We start from the raw sequence: 19,296 nt of genomic DNA, 5'->3' as shown, positions 1-19,296 counted from the left end.
CTGGGCGTCTAAAGAGTCACACTCAGCAGGAGGGGAAACCCTGAGTAGAGAGACAAATTTGCCAAGATCGGCCCTATTCCAGTTCCTGGCTAAGAGGTTTCCCTCGAGGGTTCGACTGGCGTGAGAGGTAATGGCAAAGGAAAACGAGATAATAAAATGGCCAGACCAGGGGCAAGGAAGAATGAGAGGTGTGGAGATATCCAGGTTAGAAGTCCAAACCTGGTATAAAATATGGCCCTTGATGTGGGTTGCTGAATGGATATGTTGAGAACAGTTCATGCCGACTAACAGGTCGGTAAAGGTAGATGAGCAAGCGCTCTCTCTGACGTCAGAAGGCCAGTAATTGAAATCCCCTATAATCAGAATTTTCAAATTATTTATTACCAGCTGGGAAAACATGTCACCAAACAGTGAGGGAAAACTGGGCATGGGCTGGGGGGGGTCGGTATACGAGGACGCAAATAAGAGGGGCCACCGAAGATTCAAGTCTTAAAATAAGGCAGTCAACCAGGGGGATGGTGGCCACATCTATCGAGGAAAATCTGATAGAGTGTTTGATGATGGCTGTAACCCTGCCACCCGGCTTGCCCGAAGATCTGTTGGCTTGAAGGATGTAGTAGCCTGGCGGGACTGCCGAGAGTATGTCGGGAGATGACTCCTCGTTGAGCCAAGTTTCGGTGACCAGCAGTATATCTGATGTTTAACCAGCTAGCGGGTGTTCATGTAGGTCACCGTGAAGTTGGAGTTTACAGCTCTTTTAGCAGGAGAAGGAGAAGCAGTCCGAGAAGCTAGCAGGGGAAGTGGTGGTGTCATAGCCAGGGGGGAATCAAATTCCAGGAAAGCCTTCCGGGGACAAAGGAGTCCCAGTGAGTCCAGTCTGGGAAATACGGTGGGGCAAAGAAGCCAGTGGTCATGCAAACGCATCAACTCTGGGGCTGGGTAAGAAATAAAATTAGCAGAGTTATCTGCCCCCAGCCCCGGCCGGCCGCGGACGGGCGCAGACGGGCTTACCTTTGGCGCGCCACTGGCGCGCCCGCTGCGCGCGTCCGCTGCGCCTCCGGCCGGCCATTGCAATTTATGGCTTAGCCCCACCCCCTGCTAGACCGCAGCGAGCGGCACCACCGGGATCTGGGTACCTCACCCAAGATGGCGCCTGCCCTCCACAACAATCGGCACGTCAGCGGCGGTGGAACGGGGCAGGGAGGCACACCCTGGAGCGGTAGCGGGTATTGAATTACCCGCGATGTATTCCCGGAATGAGTCAGGCAAGTAGAGTGCAAAAAATAGAAAAGTTTTGAGAAGCAGGAAACTTCATCTAAAAATTAGAAAGATTAGCAACTGCTGGAAGCTCAAAAGGACGATTAACTAACAGAGTATGATCTTTGAAAGAAAATCCTTGTATTTTGCTCATTATTAAAACATCTAACTGCAATAGAAATGACAGTTTTCATCAAATAATTTCCATATTTTACCCTCTTACCTTTAGCCTCCTTTTCTCATATATTATTTTTTAGAACGTAGGCATTTCTTTCCTTTCCTATGCAACAGGCAACCTTAATACTGTGTTTATTTAAACTCTTGCGTCCCACTGTAGTACTGTTAGAGCAAAAGGCTTTTATTTGGGATTTGTTGAGTATATAAAAACTGAAGGATTGTTATAATCTTACAGAGGGGGCTCGGTTTAAGTATTATCAGATTAGGGATTATTTTGTACGGAAGCTAGGTCTTACTTCTATTTTGGACTCTGACCTATGGAATTGTATCTACAGGGAAACAGATAAGGCACTGATTAGTATTGGATATAGAATTGTTAGAGGCCTCAGAAATGACGACTCTGCAAAGTTAGCAGAGAAATGGAACAGGAAACTTGGAACTGATGTTACACCAAATCTGATAACCTCCTCTTTAAATAGCTTAAACCGCTCTGTCCACTCCTCTAACCTTAAGCTGCAGCTACACAAAACTATATGCCAGCTTTATTATACACCTGACAGAATATTGAAATGGGCAACTAATAACAGCAGTAGTGATCGCACGAAGTGCCCAAAATGCGATCATAGAGCAGCCGATCTTAATCACATGTTTTTACGTGCCCACAACTAACTGAATTCTGGAACGGAGTAACTAAAGTTTTATCTTTGAAGCTCGCTCGTCCAATTATATTAACATCTTTAGATGTGCTTGTTGGCATGTCTGTGGGGAGTGGGCCCCAGGTTGATCTGATGAACATTTTAATTACTTGTGCCAGACTTACAATAGCAAGGGTTTGGATCCAACAAAATCCACCTACAGTTTTGGAATCGTGGAGTCTTGTAAAGGAAATTTACAATATGGAATTTGCTTTGGCGTTAACCAGGGGATTGCAAACTAAATTGAAAGTGGAAAGAATTTGGGGACTAATAATGCAATAAGATTAATATTCTTTTTTTCTTTTCTCTGTTATGTAATGTCTTTGATGCTTTATGATTTAATTTTTCTCCTTGCTCATGTTACTTTATGGAATGAGTTATCTCTGTATGTACTTATGAATATTACGTTTTATACTTTGCTTACTCCTCATGATGCTAATGAAAATATAAAAAAAAAAGATTTGTTGAGTATCATGTTAATAAGTATGACATGCATGTTCAGAAAAAAACATGTTAACTGGATGCAGCACTGAAAGTTTCCCTGGAAACTCATTCTATCCTCTATCAAAACCAACCTTTCTTCGTATAATTACTGCAAGAAACCACAAACTCTAAGAAAGAGTGCACAACATTCAACATAGGTCCACTTATCAATTCAGCAGGGTCTTAACATATAGAAACTTGAAATTCTCAAATGTTGGATACGAAAACGAGATGGTGGCAAACATTCTGTATTTTTGGTACTGCTGGATGTGATGGATACCGTGATCTTTCTGCAGATATTGTATCTGAAATGTCTCAGCTTTAGTTTTGGACCACACAATTATATTTCACACAATCCTACGGTGCAGGGAAGTATCTTCTGCCCAACATGTTGCTTTGGTGCTAAATGACGCTGACAGTGAATGGACACAACAACACAGAGTGCATAAATGGCAAGGTCCAAACAGGAACACAGCCCGGAGAGAGGACGCGCGACATGCCGCTCCCGCTCTGATACAGGCCTGGGGTATCTCGTGGTCCTATCAAGTCGCACCCGACAGGAACTGGCATTAGAATACCTGTAAAGAACATTACCATGTTCAACATCTCCGATATTTTTGAATCATCAACGTTGTGATCTCCGGGCACCGCAGCACCCGATAATCATAAGATTGCACAGAGAACATTACCCTGTTGTCTCAATCGCTTGCACACCAACGGTCACGGGCCCGGCTGGGTCGGAATTATCACCAGCTGTGCGACCTTCTGATCTTGACACAGCCATCTAGCCCTGAGGAATCTCGAGTGCGATGAAACACGTGTCGGCTGGCTGTATGATTCATTGAAGGACTCCACGAATTACCCTTCCACTGGAGTTTCTGAGAAAAACTTTTGTCACTTTCATTTTCTGTACCGAATGCTTTATTGTTACATAACAATCTGTATACTGTTGATTTGAGTGCATCGGCAACCAAGTTAGTTAGTGAATTGGTAGTTCATCTACTCAATCTGAGTGGTTCTAAGGCCTTTCCACTCACCGGTTTGCACCTTATAATTCTTGTGTTCTGTAACTTTTGTGCGTTTAAACAGGCAGTGCACCCAGTGCTGTAACTGACCAAAAGCCTTACGGGATCCCTGCATAAATGGCACAACCACACCAACCCCTTCCGATCTCAGACCTTTCTAGTCCAGTAGTTTTCTTCAGCGCTGAAGACTGAGGGGACATAGTGGTCAGTAAAACATTGCAGTGAGAACACAGTATATGTTCAAATTAAAAGTACCAAAGGAATGTAACGCTTCCTTCTGATGACTACTCTTCTGCTCAGCCGCCTTCTAAGAACGGTTACTCAGCCATACCGAACAAGTTCAAATAAAGTGATCTAGAGTAAGTAACATGAAGCAAAGCAACCTGAAAATAAGCTGAAGCACTGATTTTCCAAACTAGACTTCAGCCGTGGCATCTGATTCAAGGAAATAATGTTTTGAAAAAGTATGCATAAGCAGATAATGGCAAGTGACTGAGTTACAGGTCTCCTCAAAAGCCACGCCTCTCTAAAAAAGCAGCAGAGTGAACTCTTCTGGAAGAATATTCAGCCTGATTCATCATTCATATTTGCGCTCGCAAAGGGCCAGATTCTGAGAATCTGGCCCTTTGCGAGTGCAATTTTTGCATTTGGGATTCATCATCCCAAATGCAAAATTCGCTATTTAGAAACTCGCAAATTTGCGAGGAATAGCATTTAAGGAATCTCTATTAGAGATTCCTTAAATGCTATTCTTGAAACATTTTAAAATTGCGAATTTGCAAATTTCGGCCGCTATTTACCGCGAGGTCAAACCTCGTGGTAAATAGCGAAAACTTAGAAAAATGCTTTTAAAAGCATTTTTCTAAGTTGCATGTTACACACACACACATGTCCTTTGGACATGTGTGTGCGCAACACCTGTTGAAATGTGCATTTAAGGGGTGCTACAGGGTGTCCTTTGGACACCCCTGGCACCCTTCAAATCGCTATCTTATTTGCGATTAGCAATTTGCTAATCGCAAATAAGGAATCTGTAGGAATCGCATTTAATTTTGCGATTCCTACATGAATCCCGTTTTGCGAGTCTGTAATAGCGATTCCTTATGAATCGCTATTTCTGACTCGCAAAATGGGTCTTTCATGAATCTGGCCGATTGTCCTTTAGGCTGAGCCCTCGTTGCTGACCCAAAGCACTCCCTGAGGCACGACACTTAACTTATCATAAATCGTGTGCTTCATTACCGCAGCGCACTTGGAGGCACTAACATATGCAGTAAATCAGCCTGTCCATCCGGTCTTTATCAGATCTCATGATGTGTTGACTGTGTGCGCTCTGTAGGTGTAGTCTGTGTAACCTCTCCTCTGCCTTTGATGGATAAATTTTTAGGAGACAAGCTGCTAATTTAATACATTTGTTTTCAATTAAATGTGATCACCAATTGAGAAAACAAAGGAAGCTTCGCTCTAAATCAATGTCTTTGAAAAGACGATACTCAATACATCAGCCCATAAGACCTGAAGCTCACATCACATACAGTGGCTTTTAATGAGGTTCATGGGCATCTGTGGTCAAATGAGAAGCGGCTATTTTTTGCTTAACTCTTTCCTATAACGGGCAACCTCAAGCAGGATTGACCTGTGTGCTGTGTGGAGTTTGAAGCTATCAACCTATACTGATGAACCGCTTTTGGTGAAACCGACAGTTCTACAGATCTAACGGTTTACCTAAACACTTCCAAGTTTTCCCTGACACCCCCGACCTTCTTCGGAGTAAGGAAGTAGCGCAAATAGCAATCTTCTCCTTTATCCAAGTCTGGCATGCCTTCAATGCCACCCTTGAAGAGTTTAAGACTGACTTCTTCCTGCATCAGGATTGCAAAGTACTCCTCCGAAATTCGTTATGGTGTGGCGGGAAGTTGTGTCGGAAGAAAATAAAGGAAAGGGGTTGCCCTTTTGAAGAATCTATGACCCATCACTTAAAAGGATTTAGCGGATTGCTGTACAACCCATGGAGAGTAGTGCCTAAATTCCCAGAACTGATGGGGGAATTGTTTCTCAGACATCAATAATCCCAAGAATGATGCAATGGTGCAGAACGAGACAGAATCTGCCTGTTCTCGGTTAAGCTTGGATCCATTAAGGGGCATATTGATTAGGGATGCCCGAAACTACCAGAAATTCAGGTTGACCTCATCCAGATGTGCCTGCTGAGCATGACAATTATGGCAACATTTCTGCCACTGCAGACAACAGTGCCAGGGCTGGCCGGGAGTACATATTTTGCCGCATCCTGGCTGTTATGTATCCTCTACACCAAGTAAAGTCTTGAGGGCTTCTGGAACCACTGGCAACATCTCGCTGGCCATGTGCTATAATGCACATTTGTACCTGCTTAATAAACAAATCAATTTGATGGATCTAAGGGCCATGCCAGCTGTTGAAAACATTCTTTTTGCTAAAGCATTCATTTTGTGTATTTTCTCCCTAGGGGATTAGTCAGAAAATAATTTAAATTGATCTTACTCACGGACGCTCGCAGAATCAGGATTCTGGTGCAAAGTGTTTAGTAAGAAAGTCTGGATCACAAGAAGCAAGAATATGTTACTAAGCCACAAGTCGACTGACTGGTGGACATGGACATTTTGTGCATCAAGGGGCCATAAGGGCATTAGTAAAGGGTTATACAGTCAGAGTTGGAACTGGTGCCCGGGTGGCTTGAACCAGTATGGAACGTGGTGCTGGCAAGGGAGTCAGTGCATGCCTGGTAGCCAGTTCCATGGGGGCAGATGCGCTGGTGGTATTCCAACTGGAGACCTCTGTGGCTTCATGGGGCCAGAAGGTATGCTAGAGGAAGCCAAAATCGCACCACAAATCTGCAGCGTGATCTTCTTGACGGCCACTTTCTACTTCGGAGTTGACAGCTCTGGAAGATCGAGGAGCGCCGCAGCCAATTGCAAAATCAGTTCAGATTTCAGGGACTTTGAAGGGGTGCGATTTTTATATTGACTCCCGCTCACCTTCTTGGGGGATTTAGAGTGGTGGGATGGGGCTGAGTCATGCTTTGTTGTCTTATGCTTGTCCTTCAACCTTGATTTTGCCTTACTGGAAGCCTTCGAGTGAAGTAGGCCTTTTGTGGGAATGGCCTTGAGACTGATACTGAGGGCACCCTTCTCATATGCCTAGGTACCAAAGACATACCTTGTGCAAGTCTGTGAGCAATATCTGCTTCTCGCAGTCTTGGCACATGTTGTAGCATGTCATTTTCTGTGGTCACTTTGCCTAGCGCAATGTTTGAAATTTTTGGAATTTCGAGCAGGCTGGTAAAGTTCAGAGATGAGCTCTGGATCTGCCTCGGAAGTTGCAGACCTAACAGCAGCATGCAGGGGTAAACAGGCGGCAACACTGCTGAAGCACACAATGTCACCTACCAGTGCTTGGGAGTTCAGCTTTGGAAATCTCTTGATCCAAGTTAGAGTCTGGGAATACTCTAACGATGACTAAACTTGGGTTAAAAGTATTCATCATAATTGTGAATTTTCTGGATTTTCTGATAAATTCAATACATTCATTTCTTACTCTTCCTTTTTGAAACAGAAGGGCTACAAAGAGAGAAATCTTCAGAACTTATTTTTGGTTAGATTGATCTCAGTAGGATTTAACCCAAATAGTAGCACTTTTGTCAGATTTATTCTGGGCTCTCTAAACTACACAGCCTATAAGAGACAAACAATTTGAATTATTCAGAAAAGTTTGCTTTACACAACTCATGCTGATCTGCCACACAATGCCAGAGAAAAGCATTATTGGCGAATTACACATACCGTTCTTGATAATTCAAATACATTTTAGGTCTAGTCTGGATTTAGTCAGATAATGTAATGCCTATTATTTGTGATAGGAATCAAGATGCATACAGATGACCACAAGAGGGAAATAGGCTTAAGTATCCCATCCAGCTTCCAGTCATGTTGTATGTGTTGGATAATCAGTTGGGGGAACGGGGGGGGGGGGGGGGGGTGGGGGGTCTGTACAATTGTAGTAGCTTGGAAGGTTTCGGAAGCCACATTGAGATTTTCATCAGGGAATCATGGGCTGAAAGTTCTTAAAGCAATCATAGATTGTGGGCAAAAAGGGTCCGATGTATATGAATATATGTGGATATTTACATGGCACACACGTAGCCAAAGAGAAATGGAGTGCTCTACTGGTCCACAGGAAGAGAATATGATTCAAGGCTGTTTACGGAGGTGGTGTGAAGCTACTGCAGGTGTCGAGGCAAGCAACGCTCAAATGTATCCAGATGTAGTGTTCTTTGAAGAAGCAAGTCTTCAGTTCTTTCCTGAATTGGGGGCTGGCAAGGTCAACTCTGATGGCATGGGGAGGCTGTTAAAGATCCTGAGTGTTCGTTTCAGCAAGCTGGTTTACTAGTTTTTTGCATACCTTAGTCTCTGGTCTGATGCAGTTCTAGCTGCAGGCATGTCAATTCCCACCAGATATGGTTAGTTTTTAGGTGAGGACTAGAGTCAGCGCACATGCGCTAATCTGCAAGACTTGTTGTGGTGGAGTATGGAACACAAGTCCCGTCCTCTCCCCGCCCAGATTTGTCATTGGCTTGTGTCATTGTCCTTCGTAAATGCTGGCTTCAGATTTGTTCATAGGCTTGTTAGTTCCTCTTTAGTACCGCCTTGTCTTGTACCCTCCCATGGCGACTAGCCCTTTTACTTCAGTTGTTACACGGTATGTGTTATTTAGTCTAGTAAGCACTATTTTCTTTATTGAGTTTCTGTTACTGCAGGCACAAGCTGCTTTACTTACATTCAGCGTGCCATGAGTGCTTTGTCTTTTCAAGCAGCCGGCACAATGGCGGCCACTGCACCCGGGGCAACGGCGGCCACTTCTTTCTAATGCCATAGGTCTCACGTTTAAATGTGAGACCTATTGCACTGCAAATATTTATTTCTGTTTTCAGCGTGCTATGCGCGCTTTCCCTTTCACACAATGGCGGGCGGAAACGCGTCCTCATTCCTCCTCCCGCAGCCTCAGCCACACCCTGCCAGAGCCAGGCAAGCAGCAGCCTGGCGGGAATGCGCAGTGTGCAATACATATCTTTTTCTTTTATGCCCTTTCTTCCTCCCACAACAGACTTGGTTTTAACAGCACTGGCTGAAGACAGAGAGCAGTTGCCCACGTCCCCTCCTAAACAAAACAAAACCTTGGTTACTTCCTCTCCGTTTTACTTTTTTTTACATTGCCCTTAAAACAGAGGCTGTTGTGACAGTAAGAAAGGGCATGAATGAGAAAAAAAATAAGCCCCTGTCACTTTACACCCAACAGGCCCTTCACAACTAATGGCAGGTCGGCACACTGATGTGGATACTCTGGGAAGATGTGCTCATTCATTGCATGGCCTCTGCGCTGGAAGCCTGCAAAGCGATCAAGTCTTTGAGTGCTCGCTGGGAACGGGTGGTGGGCCGGGTCTGTCTGAGGGACAGCCAGAGGGTTCACACTGCAGAAATGTTTATTTTCTTTTATATGGTGCGCATGTAGTCCGAGTGGACGTCTGAGCGCTTTAATAAAAGGCACAATAGACACTATAAACTATGTACATTCAGAGTTGAAACAACTGAATTACAACATGGCGCCAGAAATAGTAAGGGCTGTATGAATAAATAAATTAGTGTATCAAGAGAGAGAGAGAGGACTAGAAAGCTAGTCCGAATCCCTAGGGGTTACATATAATATTCAACAGGGACTAGCCATGTGTGACCATAGTAGGACTCTGAACTGTATTATCAGTACCCGAGGGTAAATTACATTTTAATAACTGGGCCTCCGTGAGCATTGCTTCGTATGCTCCCTGGAGTGATTCGGCAAGGGGATTGACCAAGAATGTTGGTCAAAGCCTGCGGGGTACCTGTTGTGCCACCATCAACCCGGAGGTACCCCCTCGCACACTTAGAGCACCTTAGTGAGTGCGACACATAGTCTGTAAAACACTCACTTATTTGTTTGTTCGTTGTTTTTTTTAACTTGCTCCCACACTATTTATGGTCCTGAGGAAAGCCAGCATTACGACAGGCACTGGCTGAAACATGTCGACCACCATCGGATGTAGGTGGTCTTAACTCTACCACCATAACATCCACCTGCCTTGTTTTTAACTGCTCACGGAGGCCCAGTTATTAAAATGTAATTTACCCTCGGGTACTGGGACCACTGCGAAGCCGTTTTAACCTTCACTTTATCACTCACCACACTGCACTTTCAGTAAAATACCTACTCCGCTATAATCAGGCATTGAAGCACACCGGGACACATTAGGTGTCACTGGGTGGGCCCGATGATGAAGCATGCCACCAACTAGGTTGGTGGGTGAGGGCTTCAGGAAAACACCTACTAGGTGCCTGCTGATAATACAGTTCAGAGTCCTACTATGGTCACACATGGCTAGTCCCTGTTGATAATTATAAATAAATAAATTGCCATCCACACGTGACCTCATTACAATAGTGCTCTCTCGAACGAAGGTTGTGAGTGAAGAATTTGAAGACCCGCAGGGAGAGGGAGCGACCCAGCCAGAAGAGGCGCGAGATTTAAAACAAGCATTTGCAATGCAATAGGTCTAGCATTTTCGAGAGTTTGAGCTATTCGCATGCCAATGCGTTTTATTTATGTGTCGGTTTTTAAAATGAAAATAAAAGGCATTGTCATTTACAATGCCAATAGCTTAAACTCTCGCAAATGCGAGACCTATTGCATTGCAAATGTTTGTTAACTCTATAAGCAGGGGTGCCATTCTTGCTAGCCTAGTCAATTCTGCAGCTCATCTTGACCTAATGCAGACTTGCAGATGCAGCCAGTGGAATTCCAAGAGGGCAAGGATGATGTGATGTGTGGAAAAGGGTTTAAATCCAGTTGACTCTTCTCCGACTAATTTTTTTAATTTTCTTTCTGGTGTTACTATTATGGTAAAGGTTTATTAAGATCATCAAATTAGTTATTTATTTTGGTATTGCTTTACTGCCTGATCACATCATGGAAAATCATCCTTTATTAAAAGTAGTAATGGAGATTAAACAATTTACTCCCACTCCTTTACTCAGGTTTATGGAATATTATTCTAGCTCAGGTATTATTAACTCTACGTTGACTAATGAGCGTTTGACTTTTCAGGTAATCTCAGCAAAATCATCTAATTACTTATTTGTATTTATTCATTCAGTGTTTGTTATAGCACAAACAAGACCCAAAATGTGGGTGTTAGAGCGCTTTACATTGCAACCACCTTCAAAATCTACATTCCTCTGCTTGATTTATTTTCTGTAGGGTACTTCATGTCAAAGCTTTGGATGTAACTAACACATCGTTTTCCAGAGATGGTGTCACATCTTAAAACAAGCATTTACAATGCAATGGTTTCGCCTTTGGAAAAGTTTGAGCTATTGGCATTGTAAATGACAAAATTTGAATTTATGTGCTGGTTTTGAAAACATAAATAAACGGCATTGTCATTTACATTGCCATTAGCTTAATCTCTCGCAAATGTGAGACCTATTGTACCCTACGGATGAGCTCAGCAGACAGCAATTACTACCACACAAACACACCCAGAGCCAGCCACACACACACACCCAGAGCCAGCCACACACACACACCCAGAGCCAGCCACACACACACACCCAGAGCCAGCTACACGCACACCCAGAGCCACACACACACCCAGAGCCACACCCAGAGCCACACACACACCCAGAGCCACACACACACCCAGAGCCACACACACACACCCAGAGCCACACACACACACACACCCAGAGCCACACACACACACACACACCCAGAGCCACACACACACACACCCAGAGCCACACACACACACACACACACCCAGAGCCACACACACACACACCCAGAGCTACACACACACACACACACACACACACCCAGAGCCACACACACACACACCCAGAGCCACACACACCCACCCAGAGCCACACACACCCACCCAGAGCCACACACCCCCACCCAGAGCCACACACACCCACCCAGAGCCACACACACACTCCGCGGGCAGGGAAGCAAGCACAGCGAGGGGGCAGGGAAGCAAGCACAGCGAGGGGTTTTAGGCTATGTAAGATACACCATAGGGTAGCTTTTCCTCAACACAGTATCTAGAAACATGACTTGCCCCTGTGTCACTGTGATCAAGTTTCCACACAAAGCACAAGTCACTTTATACTGTTTTGCCCCTTATACACTGATTATAGGCAAGATTATTTAATTTCTGTTTCAAAGAAATCTAATTCAAGAATGCATAAAGAGGACTTGACCTTCTTAAAGAAACTTTCTACCCATGAGATATACTAAATTTGATAAGAAACGTCCCTGAACTAAGGAAATATATGAAATGCTGACATTATGAGTAACATTTGTAATTAAGAATTTTAACCTTGGTATAGTGCTGGTGATGTAATCTGTTTGAGTTTGAGTTTTAGAAAATAACAAAATATTGTCGAATTGGTGCATTATGAGACCCAGTCCAATTTTTAGTAAAATGTGAACGAATTTAAATGCTTAATAAACAAGCAGCAGGCAACAGAGGCAGAGGCAGACGCAAAACCGGAGCACAAGCAGCAGGCAACAGAGGCACACGCAAAACCGGAGCACAAGCAGCCGGCAACAGAGGCAGACGCAAAACAGGAGCACAAGCAGCAGGCAACAGAGGCACACGCAAAACCGGAGCACAAGCAGCCGGCAACAGAGGCACACGAAAAACGGGATGTAGTTTCCATGATGACCTGGAGTGAGGTGGTCACCCTATATAGGACTGTGGGGGTGACCAGTAAGATCACGAGGCCTAACGGAAGGTTGCAGCTGCATGCGAGAGAGAAACCGAGGAGAAACAGTGAAAGACAGAAGAGAGATATTTAAAAAAAATGCAGACTAAGCTACACAAAGAGAAGAAATAAGAAAGACGAGATGGGTAGAGAGAGGAGAGATAAGGAGACAGGGAGAGAGAAAAAGCGACAGTTTAGTATAGTGTGAGAGAGAGGATCTATGGAAAGAGAGAAGGATAGGGGAGATAGATCGAGAGAGAGATGGGCTCTAGCACAAAGATGCCCCCACGAGCCTCCGTGGCTCTGAAGACAAATGCCTCCGGTCGTGGGAGTCCCTCGTGGGGGACTTAAAAGAAATGCCCCCGCTTTGGAAGAGCCTCGTGGGCTCTGAAAACAAAATGCCCCTGAAGCTGCTAAGACGCCTGCACTCACCGGGAGCTTCTGGCGGACACAGCGCTCTTCTGCCTGTATGCTCCGTGGCTCTTCCTTGCTCCAGGGGGGACGGGCTCACGGACAGCGGGAGGGGGGGACAGGCTCACGGACAGTGGGAGGGGGGGACGGGCTCACGGACAACCAACCCTAGTTTATCCGAGCCCAAACACAGGGTTTTGGTGGAACCAAAACACTTTGCTTGCTGCTTGCATCCTGTTACTGTTGCCCCTTACCAAAGGTCGAGTTATTTCACAGCCCAGAATTCAATTTGCTACAAATGCGAGTACAAGGAATGTTAATTTTAAGGTGAAGTCTTCTCTTGCTCTCGAAGCCATTTTTCAAGTTATGGTCAAGGAGAAACATAGGCCTACGGTGGTTGGCAGGCCTATATTCCGCCATAGAAAGCAGAAGACGAATTTGTCCAACAGGACTGCTTCCAAGTAGTACTATGGTGCTCCTTTGGGGTGAGCATGACATTCTCAGCAGGAAATACAATCCTGCTCTGCTATGGTGTCTCTAGTAGTCGTGGTTCTTATTATCAATGCATTCTAGAGTCCAATATTCAATCCAAAGGTGAAGATAGTCTTTTCTTAGCAATTGCTTGGGTAGTGCGCGACTGCATTCTGCGCTTCTGCCATTTCTAAGCACTGTAAATAACATAAGTTCGAATAGGCTTGCTCACAATCCGACTGACCCACATATCACACAGACGTCAGCAGAGGGCATTCAACTCACTGAGCTATCTTTTGGCGTCATGGTCTGACTTAAGGCACCTGATGAAAAAAGGAAATTGTGAGGATAAAGGACTGTGCCAGTGGTGCGCTAATAAATAAATGGAGCTCCCCTTTAAGTGATGGCAGCCATCTCTTGAAGAGCAGTCGCCCGCTGGCAGCATCATACTTGCTACCCAGTAGTGCTCTAAGTGAAATAGCTCGCGCTGAACACACAAGTCACTTCCCTTCCAGTTTCTAACAAGACTGCTTACAGCGGTGTCGGGCGTGATTGATGAACAGTAGTTACACTGCAATTCCGCCAATAATTTTCGGACATTAGAAGGTTGTCGGAGATTCCGACAGGGGGTGGAAGTGTTTACCAAAGTCACTTTGAAATAACAATTGATAGGCGCCTTTTGGTGCCTGTTTTATAGCCGGGGGGCTCTGAGTGGTAATGAGCACAAAAGGGGCAGTCCTTGAGTTTCAGTGAATTCTTACTTTGTTTAACAGGACATGTTGACGTATCGTGAAAGCCTTCTTAAATTATTTCCATGCTGCGTAAAGCAGGTGACCCTAAATGGTTAATACGCGGATTCACAGAGGTCTGTGTTTTTGCTGCAGCACCCTTCAGTACTATAGATGTGGCGTGGCAGCCCACGAGCAAGCGACAATGCCCAGAAGATGAACACGACAGGGAAAGTGCGAGGCTCTGTTCTTCTGTGCAGCTTCGGCGAGGGGACCAGAGAAACAGAGCGAGTTAGAGATCCATACGGAGCCTGACTGGATGCTGCCGCGTACAGCAATCATTCCCTCGCTGCATATGTGTGCAGAATGTGCAAATACTACTATAACTGCAGCCTTCCGTAGGGCAAACGATGGCCGCGACGAACCCTGCTCCAACGTTGCTAAAAGGCTGCCAACCATGCAGCGGGGCCTCCGGCTGGAATCTGCTTCCGGCGCACTGGGGCGGAGAAGAGCTGCGGCAGAGGGAAGGGGGGGGGAGAGGGCGAAGCGCGGAGGGTGGGGGCGGAACAAAGACACGGACAGCGGGAGGGGGGACGGACAGCGGGATACGACCATGCGGGACCAGGAGATCTTAGCAATGAGGAAAGAACATCCATTTAAAAAAAAAAAAAGTACACGCCCACAGTCTTCATGACGATCGCAAAGGGGCGGGATGAGTAAAAATTGTGGGAACGCCCACGAATCTGCTCCGGCCATGACGAACAGATGTCTGTTCCAATGGCTAGCCTCCATTTATGGAGCTAGCCAATGGAACAGAGAGGCGGAACAAAGCCACACAGTGTAAGACGTAAGATTTCGCTCTGCGCGAAAGTCTGCTGCGCAGCTTTTGGCGAGGCGAAACCTAAAAAGTACATTCTTTATTCAAAAATGATGATTTGGTGATCGAGGAAATTTCAAACAGCTGGAAAAATGACGTCTCAACCAGTTGGTTCAAAGCTATGACCCTAGCATATTTGATCAAAGTCGGTGAGGCGTCTCTCTTAGGAAAATGTCTGCTTTGGTAGCCACTTTGGTAAAAGACCCACTCTGTAACATGGCTTCTGGGTAAAAGGCTGTAGAAAGCTAGTATTGATACTGTTGCTGTTAGGATATATAGCAAGCCTACTGTGAAATATTTTAAAGTACAAGATTGTGGAATTCCCAAAAATAGTGCCATTGTGTCCTTCAAGATAAAGCGTGCAATTCCTATATTTCACAGTCAGAGCGGTATAAAGAAGGGAATATAGACGAGACGTCATTGGGTTATGCCAATTTCTCCCAGATTCCTGTTCTTCCTATCTTTATACCGATTCCTCTCCCCAGGACTACTCCTTCCATTTGTCTCTTTGCAGATCTCCCCCCACTTTCGCCTCAAACATTTGTCCACATCCCCCCTCGTCCTCATCTTCTAACACAAACTACTATTTCTTCCCCTTTGCTTCAGAATCTTCAATTCGCTTCCACTCATCACCTCTTCCACTTGCTGAAAGATGAGCAAAGCAACTTCTGAGGTCACCCCTGTTTAGGTACTCCAGATCAAACTCTTGATCTCCTCACCACATCATTACTTCAGACAAATACCAGATCACAAAAGACGGCCTTGCCTCTACCCACCTTCAAGATCATTTCAGCGCGAGTCATTCCTTTCACTACGATCTTTGTGTAGCTGGCGGGGGCCTTCCTGACCACCTGGGACCCGATGGATGGAAGATCAAGCAATACAGTTTTCAGAGAGTGCGTGTCCAGAAGCAGCTGCAATGAAAATTTCAGATGGTTAGTAAAGCAAAGCGTCATAAGTCCTGAAAGCGTGGTGCCGATTTAGACCCACGCATGCATTCATAACCACCAGAGAAGAGTTAGCTGGCTCAAGGCCAGGTATTTGGAGCCTACGTCCCAGACACTCTGAATAACATGCATTAAAATAAAAACCGATGCATTTGGAAACTTCAATATCCAGAGGCAATGCATCTCAATAAGTGATTCTTGTGCTTGATGTTGAAATAGGTGTGTGGGAAGAGCTTGTCTTATATGCGATGTGGACAAAAACCAGGAGACATTATAGTGATTGATGTGTATATTTTACCAAAACCAATATATGAGGCCATAGACTGCAAGGTTCAAAAGAAGTGTTTGCACAATGCAGGCACGCCCACTACACTGTTTCCATCCTGCACATGCACATCCTCCATTTTAGCACTGATACTCCCAGTCGATGCCCATTTATACACGCCCCTACTGCATATAAACCATGTCAGTGTTCATACGTGCAGATACACACAAGCAGTCCTGTGGGCCATATACACGCAGACAAAACACGACACAAACAAATATATGCACATCTCTACAGTCTACGGCATTTCAGAGCTGTCTCTATCAATGCAGACTTCTGATTTCCATAATGATATGCCCACAAACTTTAAATCCAAATGAGAATTCCATATCCACCAAAAAGCAACGGAGCACAAGGAGAAGTACAACACATGCATAAAGATTCTCCTTGGAGTACTCGTGGAGTCTGAGGGTTTTGTGAACAGTTTCAGAAAAATACACATTTTAATATTGTCACTTCGGCACCAGGGCACCACATATGACCGATTAAGAGAGGAGCTAGAGGATCAGCCAGCCAGAGGAACGCCCACCTGCTTTCTCTAGTGTTGACACCTGAACTTCATGAAACAGTGAAGAGACCTGTTTGTCCTGTGTTGTTCCTTACCTGAAGCAGAACCATCAATCTGTCCTTACATGATGTAGTCCTGAAATCCTCAAAATATGATTTGCTCAGCCTTTACTTCTGTTAAGAACTACCGAAGGCAGGTACAAAAAGTATAGTTTTGGCTGCACCGACAGGCTAGATAAAGGGTGCTACAAGAAGGCTGACTATACATGTCGGTAGCAACCCAAGGCATGCAAATGGTCTTGTCATGAGCAGTGGACTAGAAGAGTTCACCAACTTAGAGGCATGGCTGGCTTGCTTGCGTGCCATTAGACTTCAGCCTAGACTTCGGTTTGGGAGCAACTGCACGCCTTGTACATGGGTGCTTGTCGCATAACATGCATCTAGTTCCCTGCAGGAACCATGCAGCACGCATGTTCAAAAAGGCAAGGCAGAATTAATTCTCATAGCACCAAATCTCTATAGTTTTCTACCAAATTAGCGAGCTTCTCATCAAATCCACAATATTGAAGTTATGGGTTTAATCAATAGTAGATCACTTCAAGAGCAAAAAAAACTGAGATCAGGCTACTGCTAGAAGAGGAACACCTGGATGTCCGGTTTATTACAGAAACCTGGCCCAATGAGAGCTCCACACCACATATATTAATGGCCCTTCCTCCGGGATTTGAAATATTTAGATAGGATTGGGTAGGCAAACTATGGGATGGTATTGCCATCATACTAAAAGATGAGTTTAGATGTGTCACTGCAAATTTCCAAGTATCAGATTGAGACATTTGTCAATTTGTCATAACATTTTCCCCAACGTGTACTTTTTCGGCAGCCCTAATCAATAGACCTCCAGGCTCAAGCATTAAATTATCTGATGTCCTACCAGACATTTTAGCCAGCCTCGTTGTATAACCAAGAAAAGCCCACCTCAAGGAGGAGTGGGGGCTTGGCGGTGCGGGAATCACCCAAGTCTACTCTTACCCTCCTTATATTTTAAAGTGGACCCAGAAACCTTTGTCTGCAGAGAGAACCACCTTTATTACAATAGCCGGGGCTATGGAAAATGTCCCAAGCTAGTCAGAGACAAAACCCAGGAGGATGCTGCTTTACTCCACAGCGAACAAGCCTCATGTACATTTTTATTCCACTCTTTTGGCATTCAGTCCATTGTTCAATCAGGGCGGTGTTTGTAGTTGATGACCTGATCAAGGCCGGGTTTGTAGTTGATGACCTGATTAAGCCTCAGCATTCAGACCATTGATCAATCAGCTTGATCAAGACTCGGCATTCAGACCATTGTTCAATCAGCTTGATCAAGGCTCGGTCAGTCAGACCATTGTCCAGATGACCTGATCACGGCGTCAAGAATGTTTACCAAGCAGGGAGCAGAAGATGAAAAACAAGCTTGTTTACACAGGGCATAGTTGTCTCATGGCTTTCTGTTGATGAATTGGTTAACTGCAAAGAACAGGGGGCTTGGGTATGTGATAGTTTTTTTTAGCGTCAGCAGAAATGGAGCCTATAGGCAGGGTTTTGTCACGAGATGGCAAGAAATGGAGGAAAGTAAGGAAATTAATAGGACCTAGGTAAAACTTATTTTCTTCAGAGTTGTGAGAAAATGTCATATCACTATTCTAGGTGATCTTATTTTTCACCTTGATGAATGTAATAACTCTGCTTTCAAAAGATTGCTACAAGACTTGGAGGCGGTGCAGTTAATTCATCAAGCAGGGGCCCCCCACTCATGAGAAAGGACATATCCTTGACCCCATATTTTCTAATGATCCTAAGATTCAGGTCAACACACGATCCCTGTACCACGGTCAGATCATCATTTTACACCTTTCACATTAGCTAAACCATCAATACAAATGCGATCTTATGTCTCCAAACTTGCCACTGAAGCATGGGTCAAGACCTTGGAGGCTTCTAGTCCAAATCTAAAGGGTAATCTAGACGAGGTTTACACTCAATGGGAATGTACGATTGTACAATGATTAGAGGAATGTGTCCCAAAATCTAGGTTAAAGCCTAAATTGAATACTAAAAGAGCCCCCTGGTTTAATACGCACCTAGCCTCCCTGAGGAAAGGTTGTAAGAAGCTTGAAAGGAAATGGAAGAAGTACTATGATCCATCTCTAAAAATGTAATATAAAACAACCATTAGACTTTATCATAATGAAATCAAAAAAGCCCAGGCTAAGTTGTACGAGGAGCGGTTTAGCCAGGCTTCTAATTCCCCTGAGGAACATTCAAGGTCAATAAAGCACTTACAATAATACAACAGGGTAACACTCTTTCGCGATCTGATACAAAAAAACTTCAGACCGCGGCTGACCACTGGTTCAGCACATAAATCCCTGTTACACAATTATAGGAGTCCTGTGCATGTCACCTCCGAAACTCGCCGCAATTGGGCTTCACTGGAATCCAGACAAGAAGATTTTAGATCATGAAGGTGCACCAGGAAAGAAGTCACAATTTTTATTTTATTTTTATTTATAG

General features: G+C 44.7%; 1 protein-coding gene across 1 annotated transcript in view; it reads right to left on the bottom strand.

The window, feature by feature from the left end:
- The window catches only part of LOC147668673 (vacuolar protein sorting-associated protein 53 homolog), a 508,123-nt gene that overhangs the window by 9,560 nt on the left and 479,267 nt on the right, over positions 1-19,296 (bottom strand). Inside the window, exon 14 of the mRNA XM_086948529.1 lies at positions 15,738-15,875. Within this exon, the coding sequence (XP_086804655.1) occupies positions 15,738-15,875 (138 nt within the window). The remainder of the gene's footprint in view (positions 1-15,737; positions 15,876-19,296) is intronic.

Source organism: Lissotriton vulgaris, unplaced genomic scaffold (genome assembly GCF_964263255.1).
Source record: "Lissotriton vulgaris unplaced genomic scaffold, aLisVul1.2 SCAFFOLD_1307, whole genome shotgun sequence".
NCBI lineage: Eukaryota > Metazoa > Chordata > Amphibia > Caudata > Salamandridae > Lissotriton > Lissotriton vulgaris.
The sequence above is the reverse complement of the archived record's forward strand: the minus strand, read 5'-3'. Positions and strand labels throughout refer to the sequence as shown.